Genomic DNA, 14,597 nt, shown 5'->3' with positions numbered 1-14,597 from the left:
TATTGTAAAGTGCATCTCAGAAGAAATAACTATGTTGATTACTAAATACTAGATATGAAGTAGTAGTTCTTAATCAGGGCACTGCAGTAGAATCTCCTGGAAGCTTTTTAAAACTTACTATGCCTCATCCCAGACTATCCAGACAGCCCCATCCAGTGGGTCTGGGGAATGGATCCAACCATCAGGATGACCTGGGAACTCCCTAATGATTTCATATAAAGCCAATTTGAGAGCTTCTGCTTGAAAGCATTCTAATATTTTGCCCACCTTGAAGTCAGACTAAAATACACATCAGGTTGTTGCTAAAAAAGCAAAATTTTGCTAGTGATAGGGTTTTCCCTACTACTGTGAGATGCTGCAATTTCAGAATCACATTTCTTCAAATTAGGTAATTGCCTTATTGTTATTTTTTTCCTCATTTCAGTTTGTCTTTACTTTTTACAATAAACTTAATGCATGTATTCAATACAACCTATTTCAGATGTACAGAACTGTCAGTTATAAAGCAAAACTGTACATAGCATACACCCAGGCCCTCCTACCCAAGGACTAGAACATTATTCATTTAACTTTAACCTGCCTATGTTTCTGTCTATCCCCATTTATTGATCCTCCTGTGGAAATCACTGAGATAAATTTTGGTTTATCACTGTTATCTTTTTTAACAGTACAGTTTTATATACATACCCAGACAATATGCTCTTTGGTTTTGCTTATTTTTGAGATCAGCAAAGTCCTGTCATAAAGCTTCACATACCATATAATGTCATGGAAATTTGCATTTTTATTAACATTTGAGATTCATTCTTATTGCATGGTATAACTGTAGGTCATTTACTTTCATTACAGAATATCACTTAGGGTAAATATACCTAATTTATGTATCCATTTTCCATAGACAGATGTTTCACTTTTTCTAGTTACAAGATATTGCAAATGTCACTATGAATATTCTTGCATATTCCTGCATACACCAAAACACAAAACTTTGTTGAACATGAGTAGGAGTCCAGAGCTAGATCACAAGGTATGCAAAAATTTATGTCAGCGAAGTGTAACTGTTTTCTACAGGAGTTGTGACTTGCACAACATGTGAGTTCCACAGATCTTCTCTAACCCCTGGTATTATCAGGTCCAATTTTTGCAAATCTTATGGCTATACAATGGAATTAAGACTATGGTCTTAATTCATACTTACCTAGTCAGTAATGCCAGGAACATCTTCCTATTTGTTTATAAGCCCCATGTGAAATGCCTTTTTAAGTTTCTTCTATTTTTTCAAAAATAGAAACTATATAACTAATCTTTTGTCAGTTGTTTGTATTGTAAATACATCTTCTCTAGTTCTAGTCTGTCTTTTCATTTAAATTACTTGCATAATATAAGTCCTCAGTTTGGTTGAGCTGATTTAATCATCTTTTAGGACTTGCACTTTGTGTATCAAGAGATTTATTCCTGTCTTGTGGGGTTTTTCATGCAAACATTTACAACTTCTGTTGTCTGTACTTTTTATTATTATTATTATTGTTGTGTGTCAATTTAAGGACAAAAATCACCATAGAGGAGAGAAGGCCCAATGTTGCAGAAACATAAGTCATAAGCTCCCTCCTTTCTTCTTCCCTCAAGTGACCACCCTCCACGAGTATGGACAAGCATCTCACCCTTTTGTTTCCACCCCACTTTCTCATTGAGTGACCAAACCCTGGACACCATCTCCACTAGCCCAGAGTCATCCCCTTCCATACCTGTGGGTTTATCTTAAATATCTTCTCTCCCAAGTTTTCCATTCATTCCTTCATTGTCACAACCTAGACACCCAGGAGCTCTTTGTTCTCTGAATTTTAACTTGGATACCAAGATGTTGCATTTCTTTCTTAGAGTTCATGTTGGTCTCTTACCTAGAAGAGATACTTTCTTTCCTAGCACTGTTCTTCCTGATTTTGTTTTGTTTTTTTAGATAGGGTCTTACTAAATTGTACTAACTGGCCTAAAACTCACCATCCTCCTGTAGCTGTCCAAGTAGCTGGGAATAAGGCACACACCACTGAACCCAGCATTCTTCTTCCTTTCTTTAAGAAAACAACCCTGGCGTTTTGCTCTAATCTTTTTTTTTTTTTTTTTTTTTAAGTTGAGTTTGCATCTTTGTAGGGTGGCTACAATTTCTTAAGTAATTCCTGACTTAAAACAAGAGAAAATAAGAATGCCCTTTTATATGTAATCTAGAATCTCTGGAGTTGCTAGGAGCCTTTTAGGTAAAATTATTTAGTTATTTCTGTTTGTTCTGACAAAGGAAGTCAGCTCTTCTATGTAGGATTCCCAGATTGGAAGAAGAAGTTGCAAGCATACCTCTTATTCCAACATGCTCTCTGGGGTCTAGCTGCTTTAAAAACCCCTCTATTTTCCATCTCTTTCATATAGAAACTCTGATCTTATCTTAATCATTTGCCTTCCCAAGCAAGAGATTTTGCGAATCAAAGACTATTCATTCTGGAATAGCCTGGTCCCAGTATATGAGAATTGGACCCAAAGTCCCATGAAAGAAAGTACCACCAAAGAAAGAGGCAGACAGACCCAGGATTTCACAGAATTCAAATTACTGGAAGCTTATTTACAAAAGCATGGTTCTGGGCAACAGTAAACCAGTAGATCCTCACAATTTAGGGCAGAAAGAGTTGTGCTTATTTTTTTTTTAATATTTATTTTTTTAGTTTTCCGCGAACACAATATCTTTGTTTGTATGTGGTGCTGAGGATTGAACCCAGGCTGCACACATGCCAGGCGAGCGCGCTACCGCTTGAGCCACATCCGCAGCCCAAGAGTTGTGCTTATGAACTGGTCAGGACAAGGAGACTTCATCCCACCTGGTTTCTCTCAAGCTTATATCAAAAATTCTTGGCATTGAGAACACCAAGGTCCTGTCATAAAGCTCCACATACCACTGTGAGAATAGTTTCACTTATTTCTAGTATGCTGGGAAGCCTCCCAGGGCTGCTCAGGGGCAATCTTGACAATTACCAAGGTGCCTACAGTCTGCTCAAGCTGAATGCCTACACCATTCTTCACTGCAAAATGTGAAGTGTTACATTTTTATAGTACTTCACTAACTTTTTAATAGTAGCCATAATTTGAAAAGAGGCAAAAATTTGGGAGGAAAAAAAAACGTTTTAAAAAATCGCAGATTTCAGATGGGTTGCTTTAGGACTCATGTTTCTTCAATTTTATTCATGATTTGTAACATTCTTTTGAAACTTTGCCCTACTCTCATCTTATCTCTTTTCAGATGCTCTCTTGTTAAAATATTCCAAGAAGTCTGAACTGTGGACAGCCCAGGAAACTGCTGTGTATTTGGGAGATTACCTAAATGTGAAGAAGAAAGGCAAGCAAAGAAATGCCTTTTGGGTTCATTATCTCCATCAGGAAGAAACCCTGGGAAGGTATAACTGAAAAAATACCTATGTCACCAATGTAAAATGGGCTCATCTTCCCATTCTGCTAAGTACTCATTCATGAGATTTTTGAAAGGGCTGGGAAAATGGCCAAAATGTATGTTTTCAGATTTCTACCCTTTTCTCTTTTTATCACTAGTTAGTTAATGACAGCTACCATTATTGAAGACCATGTTATATCAGCCATTTTGCTGGATGTCCTATATTCATCATCTCAAACTCACTGGGAAACATTTTTAGGCCCACTGTGCAGATAAGAAAAATGGAGTTCCTGGTCATATGGTGGGCCAGAGAGCCTTACTCACTAAAAATGCTGGCAAAGAGGCTAAACTATGGAAACCACACTTTTAAATAAGTAGGTGAGTCTACAGAAAGAAAAAAAAATGCAGGAAGATTCTCTATCCTCTGGCCAGGAATGAAGCATGTCCAGGGATGTAAGTATTCACTGGACCATTTAGGTACCCTCCATAGGAGTTTGGGGCAGGGTGGGATGGGGGACAGTTAGAGACAAAAGGTATACACAAAGAATAGTGAGTTTAGAGACCACTCATGGAAAGCAGGGATTCAGTGGTGGCACTTTCTCAATGGAATGATTATCTCTTTCTTATTTTTTTCCATTTTTGGTACTGGGGATTGAACCAGGGGTACTCTACCACAGGGCTACACCCTGCGTCCTTTTTATTTTTTGTTTTGACATAGGGTCTCACTAAATTATTGAGGTGGCCTCAAACTTGTAATCCTCCTGCCTCAGCCTCCTAAGCTACTGGGATTACAGGTGTGTGCTACCACTAGCAACTTTCAGAAATATTATCTTTTAAAAATTCCACTCCTGCTGGATGCAGGGGTACATGCCTGTAATTCCAGCAACTCCAGAGGCTGAGGCATACATGCTGATGAGGATCACAAGTTTGAGGCAAGCCTCAGCAACTTAGCAAAACCCTAAGCAACTTAGTGAGATCCTTATCAAAATAAAAAAAATGCTCAGTGGTTAAGTGCCCTTGGGTTCAATCCCTAGTACCAGAAAACAAAAAATAAACAACAAAAGCATGCACTCCACTTCACTGAGGAAAGTGTCTAAAAAATTTTTCTACTTAGCCTTAGTTCTTTTTTTGTTCATAATATTTTTATACCTTTATTTTCTTTATTTATATGTGCTGTATGTAGCTTATTTATATGTGTTGTATGTAGCTTAGTGCCAAGCACTCTACCACTAAGTTACATACAGCCTCATTGCTGGCCTTAGTTCTTGATGAAAACTTCAAACAGAACCTCATTTGAAAAATTAGTTCATTGATTTTAAGGCCTAACTTTATACTATTTATATTCTTAAATGACCTATAAGCCAAAACTTTAAAAAAGTTTATCTTATTCTTTATTTATCTAAATCCAAATAATGTAAGAAATAAAATGGGAAAAGCCGAGTGTGGTGGTACACACCTGTAATCCTAGTGGCTCAGGAGGCTGAGGCAGGAGGATTGCAAGTTCAAAGCCAGACTCAGCAAATTAGCAAAGCTATAAGCAACTCAGTGAGACTCTGTCTTTAAATAAACTACATAATAGGCCTGGGATGTGGCTGAGTGGTAGAGCACCCCTGGGTTAATCCCTGTCCAAACCAAAAAAAAAAAGGGGAGGGGGGGAAGAGAAGAGACACAGAAATAAAGAGAGAAAGAAATAAGTTGGATGCCTCTTTAAACAGTAAAAGTTGAAAATTCTTGAAAAGTTGACTATTATAACAGTAAACATGCAAATGCACTTAACCAGGTGCCAGGCCATATTTGAAGTGGTTCACGGACTGATTCAGTTAATCCTCCAAAAACCTAATGAGGTAAATGCTATTATTATCCCCATTTTATACATGAAGGACCTGAGGCACAAAGATATTAAAAAACTTACCCAAAGTCACATATATAAATGGTCAATTAAGACATTTTGAGCTGAATTGTACCCTGCAAGCACCCCAAAAATCATATGTTGAAGTTCCCAGTACTCAGACTGTAAATCAAGTCATTTCAGAGGCAGTTAAGATGAGGCCACAATGGGTGAGCCCCTAGCCCAGTGTAATTGTTTTTTTTTTACAAAAGGAAGACATCTGGAGATAGGTGCACACACAGAGAATACCACGTGAATATTATAGTATGCAGCCACAGGCAAGGAACTTCCAGAAACCATGAGGGCGGCCTGGAACAGATCTTTCCTTACTGCCTTCAGAGGGAGCATGATCCTACTGGCACTTTGACTTTGGACTCCTAGGCTCCAGAAAGAACTGTGAGAAAATCAAGTTCTGCTGTTTAAGCCACTTAGTTTGTGTACCTTGTTACATCATTCTTGGGAAACTAATGTACCCGTATATATCCTAGGAGGATCTAAGATGAGAAATAAATTGAGACTAAGAGACGTGGAGAATGGAATGAGAAGGTTTAATATGCATCTGATCAGAAGGAGATAACAGAGCCAATAGAACAGAAGCAATGTTTGATTAGAAAATTCCTGGTAATTTTCCAGAATTCAAAAACACTAATCTTCAAATACAAGAATCACAATTAATCTCAAGGAGTATAGAAACAGAAACAAGAAGGAAGGAAGAAAGAAATGAAGGCAGGCAATCATAAATCTACTTCTGCATGATAGTCCAACTTCAGAATACCAAGGACAGAGCTGGAATGTAGAACATTCCAGTGGTAAAACACCTTTCTAGTATCCACAAGGCCCTGGGTTCAATTCCCAGCACTGAAAAAAAAATTAAATAAATTTCAGAATACCAAGGACAAAAAAAAAAAAAAGATTCTTAAAATGAAGTATATGGGTGGGGCAGGAACAGAGTACATACAAAGAAATGTCAATTAGACACACATCTGATTTTGCAGCAGCAACAATAGAAGTCAGGAACTGTGGAAGTCATGCACTTGAAACTATCTTTCATGGAAGGCAAAATAAAAACATTTGCAAATTAAAAGAAAAGTGACTGTGAGAGTCTACCACTAATTCTCACCAGAGAGAAATGATTCCAATAAAATGGTTCGGAGTCCAAATGGAAGGAAGGAATGATTCTCTGCTCCCAGATTGGTGATCCCACACCTAGAGTTGGAGGTCCCCTGGCAGAATATTCAGGAAATACTTCAGTACTGGCACCCATCGGTTTTACCCCTTTGTGCACATCTCTGGCCTCAGTCACAAAGCAAAATTCTGAATTGCTCCAGATCTTCTGCCCATCTCGGATTCTATGTAGAGCAGAACTGCCTGAAGTACTGACTACGGCTGCTATGACCACTGCTCCTCTGTGGGCTGCTTTCTCATGTCATGAAGGCTGCTCCTCTGCAGCCTCCTGTCAGAGATGTTTCCTGATCCTCAGGAGTCTGAATGGCCCACACTGTTGCCTCCTTAGATTCCATTATATATTGGATTCAGAAATTTCTGGAGAGTTGACTCTCATTGAGGTCTATGATTCTGACAATTTCCTTTGTTTTTTTAGAGGTCATTCCAGACACATGTGAAATTGCTCACAAATTCACATCAGCTGTTAGCGTGTGTAAGCTACAGTAAAATGTCGTGCTCACTGTTTTACTTAATCGTTTACTGACTTGTATCTTTTTTCTTCAACTGTGATGTGAGCCCTAGAAGATCTACAAACCATGTCTCGCACTTTCAAAGCACTTAGGACTAGCGTATTGTGTTCTTATAATAGGTGTTGATAACCAGTAAGTGTTCATTGGGATGAAATACGCATACAAGAAAGGGATAGAGAGAGGCTTTGAATTGAATAATTGGTGTGTATAAGGCCACACTGCAGGTACTGAAAGATCTGGCTCCAGAATCTAGGCACTTCCCCACCTACCATGTTGAACACCTTGGCTTACAAAAGAATCAGAAGACCCCCATTAAATGGACACTTTCCTTTTATAATTGGTATTTTTCTGGGTATTATTCTAGCATTGCTCAGGTGGTTCTGACAAAAGCATTTGAATCACAAAGTAAGTCAAGATAATTAATATTGACCGGATAAGAGAGAAGAAGTAGTATCTCTCAAGCATTTTTGAGATCTCGTTTTAATCCTCTCAATTTTATTCTGTAGTAAAAAAAAAAAAATATCACTTTACGATTTTATGTGGATTTTCTCTATTCATAGATATGTTGGGAAAGAATATAAAGAGCAGAAGGGGCTCTGGCACCACTTCATTGATGTGGAGCGGCAGATGACTGCACAGTACTACGTGACAGAGTTTAACAAGAGACTCTATGAACAAAAGATCCCAACGCAGATATTCTACATCCCCTCCACAATATTACTGGTAAGGTTTTTAAGAGCAAGGGTTGTGTTAAACAGACCTATAAATACATATTATGTTAGCCAGGTGCAGTGGTACATTGCATGGCTGTCATCCCAGATACCTGGGAAGCTGAAACAGGCGATCTCAAGTTCAAGGCCAGCCTTATCAACTTAGCAAGTCTCTGTCCCAAAATAAAACAAAAAGGGGGCTAGGGTTGTGGCTCAGTGGTAGAGCGCTCAACTGGCATGTGTGAGGCACTGGGTTCAATCCTCAGCACCACATAAAAATAAATAAAGTAAATGTACTGTGTCCATTTACAACTAAAGAAAAAAGACAGGGGGCGGGGGGTGGGGGGCGCTGGATGTAGCTCAGTGTCAGAGCACTCACCTAACATGTGTGTAAGTCCTGGGTTCAATCCCCAGTACCACAAAAAACAATAATTTTGATTTTTATTGCTAATCTGTCTACCTCTACCATTGTTCTGGTAAAAATCCAATAAACTCATATTCTAGAATCCTTCATCTGTTTCATCAATTTCATGTTCTTAGACAGATATGTAAGAAATGTGACCCTCCATCCCCATCAGTGCATCATTTATACTTCCAAGTCACATTTGTATATCTGTTGATCCTGGTATCTGATCCCTCATGGTCAAGGTAGCATTTTTAATAGACTTCCTTGTTGTATTGACTCTTACTTTCAGAGAAAGAAGAGACCCTAGAGACCATACCTAATGAGTTATCCCCTCAACACTACTCATAAATCCCATTTTACTTCTGTTTGTCCCCACCTCCTGCAACCAACTGTTACCAAATTATAGCATAAACATCTTTATTTAAAAAATAATTATCACCCTTTTAATATAATTTAAATAATTATGGAAGCTATAGATTTGGCCTAAGTCTGTCTTCCTCTGTTTTCTGCCCATGGCTCTGCCTTCTGGGATGATTCTCTTTTTACTAAATATTCCTTGAAATAGATAAAGGTGCCCAGCATGATGGAGCAAGCTTTAATCCCAGCTATTCAGGAGGTTGAGGCAGGAGGATCAGAAGTTTAAGGCCAATCTGAACAGCTTAGCAAGACCCTGTCTCAAAATAAATTTTAAGAAAGGCTGGGGATGTATCTCAGAGGCAGAGCACTTGCCTAGCATGGACAAGGTCCTGGGCTCAATACCCAGCACGGCAAAAAATAATTAATTAATTAAGGCAAATATCCCTTCTAAGTTTTCTTTCTTTTTTTTTTTTTTTTTTTTTCAGTTGGCGGTGGACCCTTATTTTATTTTGTATGTGGTGCTGAGTATCGAACCTAGTGCTTCATACATACTAGGCAAGTGCTCTACCACTGAGTCATAAGTCTAGCCCCTGAGTTTTCTCTTCTTTTAACTGAGAATATCCTCCTTCCCCAAATATATTAGACCCTTAATACATTCATACTTACAGTGATTTTCTCCCATTACCAGAGATATTTTTAACCTATCTTTTATTGTTCTTAATAATAATAGCCATTGTCCAATTTTCACCATCTTTATGTCACATACTGTAGAGACATTTTGCAAACATTAACCTTTAAAACAACTCTGCAAAGTAGATCACATCACTCAGAGATGATTGAATTGATATTCCAACCTAGAATCCCAGAGCATGCTCTGTTCTTATACCCTGGCAAGCTAGCCCCAAGGGTAGGTCACTTCATGGCCTAATTTTTTTTTTTTTCAAGTAAGGCATTTATTTATTTATTGGTACCAGAGATTGAACTCAGGGGCATTCCACCACGGAGCAATATCCCCAGCCCTGTTTTGTATTTTATTTAGAGACAGGGTCTCACTGAGTTGCTTAGCACCTCACCATTGCTGAGGCTGGTTTTGAACTCACGATCCTCCTGTCTCAGCCTCCAGAGCCACTGAGACGTGTGCCACTGCACCTGGCTCTTCATGGCCTAATTTTTAAGTGAGCACTTTACTATATGAACAATAATAACTTTAGATTCTGTTATATGCTACATACAGTGCTGAGCACTTAACCGCATTTATCATATAATCCTTTTAACAAAACTAAAAGGTAGTTATTGAATGTTAATAGTATACACTTTAGAGGTGTGGAGACTGAGGTCTAGAGAAGAAGAGTAACAAAATCCAAACTGAGAGCTACCCACCTCCAGAGGCCGTGGCCTTAACCATACTGTCTCTGTTTCTATTTTTCAGATTTTAGAAGGCAAGACAATAAAGGGATGTATCAGTGTGGAGCCTTATATCCTGGGAGAATTTGTAAAATTATCAAATAATGCCAAAGTTGTGAAAACAGAATACAAAGCCACAGAATATGGCTTGGCTTATGGCCATTTTTCTTATGAGTTTTCTAATCATAAAGATGTTGTGGTTGATTTACAAGGTATGAGAAACTGGGAATAATGTTTTATTCCAAATATTACTTGCTTGTGAATGTAAGTTTTTGAAAGTTTTCCCTAACCATTTTAAGTAGATTATTCAGTATATAGGACATTATTTGGAATTAATTCATTTTACTATGTGTAGTAAATGATTCTTGAAAGAACACAATGTAAGATACTTCTATAAGTGTATATTGTGTCACATCATCAATGAGGAGGTCTGACTCATATTTGTTAGTTTTAATTCCAGGGCAAAATCCAGAACAGTATTTTTTTTACTTCACTCAAGCAGATTTGCACAATGTAAATTTCTTATTGATTTTTTTCACATGTCAAAATCATTTTTCCATTTTTATTTTCTCCAGCTCTTTACCCTTACTAAAAGGGTAGTGTGGAGTATCATAATTGGGACCATTATGGAAGAGAAAGCTGTGTGTACTTACATCTGACTTCTTTTAAAATCTGTACTAATGTATTTATTTGTCTGGTATTTCACTCATCAGAGGTCTTATTCTACACTTAGTGTAAAGGGCAAATGTGATTTATTAAAATTATTTTAGTAATGCCCACGTGACCACCTCAAGACCTTCCCTATTCTATCTCCACATGATTTCTTACTTTGTCATATTAAATGTTTTAATTATTTGTAGTTTATCAATCTGTCCTCCTTCACGAGATTGCTCGCTCAATGAATACAAAGATTGTTAGATTGTTCTCTGCCATATCCCCAGTTTCTAAAAACGATGTTTCACACAGAGTTTTCACTCAGTGAATATCTGTGGCCTAGACAGATGACTACATGAATCAATGACTAAGGCACTAAAGAAGCTTCCAAGTCATCAAAGTAAAATGCAATATTGTGATTGTCGTCATTATTCTAAGTGTTTTATATTGCTCTCTAATGCCTAGAAATTGGTGATCTCATATGTCAACTTTAACAAAAATAATTATGCAATATTCAATTCTTCTTAAGCCAAGCATTGGGTTATGCAGCCCAGACTCTTTAGCAAAAACTTACTAACATATAAACCATAAGATGACCAAATTTTAAAAGCACCTCTTTAAGCATTTGTGTGTGTATATGTTTTTCCCCTAAAATGTTTGATTGGTATTTGTAGGGAACTTAATACTCAGATGCATCCATTTCTCTTTTAGGTTGGGTGACTGGTAATGGAAAAGGACTCATCTACCTCACAGATCCCCAAATTCATTCTGTTGATCGGAAAAATGTCACTACCAATTTTGGAAAGAGAGGAATTTTTTACTTCTTTAATGACCAGCATGTGAAATGTAATGAAATATGCCACCGTCTTTCTTTGACTAGACCTTCAATGGGGAAACTCAACAAGTCATAGACTGTGGATTGGCAAAGAGACAGACCTCTGTGCTCACCAACATCAACTTCTCCTCTCCATCTGGGCAACAGAACATGGCACAGCCCCTCTCCTTGAGGCTAGTGGTGGCCAATGGTTTGTGAGAGGAACTGATGAGTATCACTTTCAGGCCTAGATTTAATTCTAGTACAATATCCTTCAGGGTTTCCTTTCTCTGCCACAGTTACCAAGAATGTGTCAGGAGGTAGCTACTTATGAGCACAGGTCCCACAGTGATGGCAGCGTGGGAAAGAGCCCTTCTGATCCACAAAGATACAAAACACTGCCGAGAAATACATTTGGTGCTTAAACCAGTGAGATTTTGGAGCTTGCTGTCCCTATCTGTTGAGACTGACACTATTGACTTTTTTCCTATTGAATTATGCATGTTATATATGTTTAAAAATATTCAGGGCTTTGTGATATGAATTCAATATTTTGTATTTTGACACTTGATTTTGCATAAAACATTTGTCTGCAATTTTTTGTTAATAGTTGAATTTATCAATCTTTTCTTTGATGATTTCTTGGCTATAGATAATACTTAGAACTTTCTTATACTCTTGAGTTTCTTTCCTTTTAATCTCCCATGTTTTCTTCAAGTGTATTAATAATCTGTGAAAGACATGACAGAGAATGGCAGATGATCATGGCCACCACAGTCCACACCTTGCCCTACACAGATCTATGTCTTTACTCAGGTCTAGGCTGCAGCTCTTCCGTGGTCTCACTGAAAGAAATATACAGAAGGGACACTGATAAGATAAAGCGATTCCATTTCACTTCCTCTTTGGGACCATAAGTGGTGCTCACTCTCTCCCTCCTCCACTATTCAGTCTAAGTTTCCCTCAGCCTTAACTACTATATCGGAGAGTATGGATGCCTTACCCCATGGTGGAACTCAAGCTTCTGTAGATGGAGAGGTACTTATTCTTCTCAGTTTGGGGTTGCTGCCCCTGTCTCTTCACAATTGCAGTTGGAACAAGGCAGATCTGATCTGCTCCAGGGAGCACTCTGACTGGCACCCCCATCTTCCTCCTGGCTGGGTCTACCAGTGTTCCTGGGGAAGCCATGTTTTCCCTTGTATTCTCAGCCCACAGCCACGCATGGCAAGGATACTAGTCTCAAAATTCGTCTAACAGAGGACTCTGGCACAAAACCTTCCTACTGACTTGATAAAACTTTCTTATTACTGCTGTGGTACAAGATTCCCCTTGCCCTATCCTCCTTTCTTTGTCCTCTCTTTTGACAGGTGTTGGGCTGTGTTGCAGTCTTCTTGCCAACTCCAATGCCATCCTATTGATTCTTTGTGATCATTTCACCTCAAAAAATATCTTACATGTCTAATCTTTCCCTGGCATATACTTCTTGGAGAACACAAACTAATACAAGTTTATTTTTTAAAGTGTATATATATATATATATATATTTACATATATATTATATGGATATGTGTGTATACATATATATTCATTAATCTCATTATATATATTCATTCATCCTATTAACAAAATAAAGGGAGGGAATAATAATTTCAGCAGATGCAGAGAAGTAATTTAATAAAATTCTAGATCATCTCATGTTAAAAAAAACTGAAAACTAGGCATAAAGGAAAACTTTTTGGGTCTGATAAAGGGTTTTTTTAAATTTGAAAAGAAAAGCAGCAATATTATCATTTATAATGAAGCAATTTAACCTTTCCATTTGAGAAGGAGAACAAAAATTTTCCCACTATCCTAACTCTATTCAGTATTATAGAGGAATTCCAACTAATAAACATAATAAAAGAAGTGATAGAAGAAGAAAATCACAACTTTGCATCCCTTTAATGAAATAATTGATCTGGACAAAAGATTTTAATAACTTCTAATACTATTGGGAGAAAGGTTGAAGAGGAACTTTATAATGCAGGTATTAGGCTAACACTACTTACATCTCAAGTCAATTTTTTTTTAAAGAAGGAAAACATCTTTGGACACTATTTTTATAATAACTTTATTTTATTAAGGCATATTATTTGTGCATATTAATGGAGTTTGGTGTGATAATTCCATACACGCATACAGCATGCCCTAATCAAATCCACCCACACTTTTTCCATTGTCTCTCTCTCTCTCTCTCTCTCTCTCTCTCTCACACACACACACACACACACACACACACACACACACACACACACATTTCCCAATCTCTAGTAATCACTAGTCTACTTTCAGAATGATATTCTTTCAGCTTCCACATATGAAAGAGAGCATGTGTTACTTGTCTTCCTGTGTCTGCTTTATTCCATTTAACATAATGTCCTCCATCCATTTTACTGCAAATGATAGAATTTCATTCTTCTTTATGACTAAGTAATACTCCATTGCATGTATCATCTATCCAATCACTAAAAGTGGAATAACAAGTCAGTGATAAAATAACATTGGGGAAACAATTGTGGATTTTTAATATGGGTTTGATGTTAGATGAAATTGGTAAAGTAATATCTTAAATACTCAAGCCAGAGATAGGGATGTATTTTAGTGGCAGAGCCCTTGTCTTGTATACAAAGTCCTGGGTTCAATCTCCAGTACTCTAAAAATAAAATAAAATACTCATGCCAAAGCAAAAAAAAAGGGGGGGGGGGCAAGAATTCAATTTTTGTGATGATGTTGAACCAGTGTTATGGTCTGGATGTGAGGTGCCCCCCAAAAGATCATATATGAGACAATGAAGAAGATTCAGAGGAGAAATTATTGGGCTGTGAATCTTAACCCAATCGGTGAATTAATCACCTGATGGGATTAATCGAGTCTTAATTGAAGGCAGATTGGGTATGGCTGGAGGAGGTGGGGCATTGAGGGTATGTGGATATATATTTGTACTTGGCAAGTGGAGATCTCTCTCTCTACTTCCTGATCCATCATGTGAACTGATTCCCTGTGCCACACTCTTCCTCCATGATGTTCAGCCTCACCTTCAGCCCCAAGGAATGGAACTGTCTATGGACAGAGACCTTGGAAACTGTGAGCTCCCCCTGGAAATAACCTTTCCTCCTCTACGATTGTTCTGATCAGATCTTCTAGTCATGAAGTGAAAAGGCTGACTAAAACAACTGGGAAAATGCATACTTGAGAATTCATTTT

At 37.7% G+C, this 14,597-nt stretch overlaps 1 protein-coding gene across 1 annotated transcript in view; it reads left to right on the top strand.

Moving 5' to 3' along the window:
- Alpk1 (alpha kinase 1) overlaps positions 1-11,814 on the top strand; it is a 63,387-nt gene extending 51,573 nt beyond the window's left edge. Inside the window, exons 10-13 of the mRNA XM_076864753.2 lie at positions 3,281-3,434; positions 7,570-7,732; positions 9,912-10,098; positions 11,252-11,814. Of these exons, the coding sequence (XP_076720868.1) occupies positions 3,281-3,434; positions 7,570-7,732; positions 9,912-10,098; positions 11,252-11,451 (704 nt within the window). The 3' untranslated portion in view covers positions 11,452-11,814. The remainder of the gene's footprint in view (positions 1-3,280; positions 3,435-7,569; positions 7,733-9,911; positions 10,099-11,251) is intronic.
- The last annotated feature ends 2,783 nt before the right edge of the window (positions 11,815-14,597 follow it).

This window comes from Callospermophilus lateralis, chromosome 8 (assembly GCF_048772815.1).
Source record: "Callospermophilus lateralis isolate mCalLat2 chromosome 8, mCalLat2.hap1, whole genome shotgun sequence".
Classification (NCBI taxonomy): Eukaryota; Metazoa; Chordata; class Mammalia; order Rodentia; family Sciuridae; genus Callospermophilus; species Callospermophilus lateralis.
The sequence above is the reverse complement of the archived record's forward strand: the minus strand, read 5'-3'. Positions and strand labels throughout refer to the sequence as shown.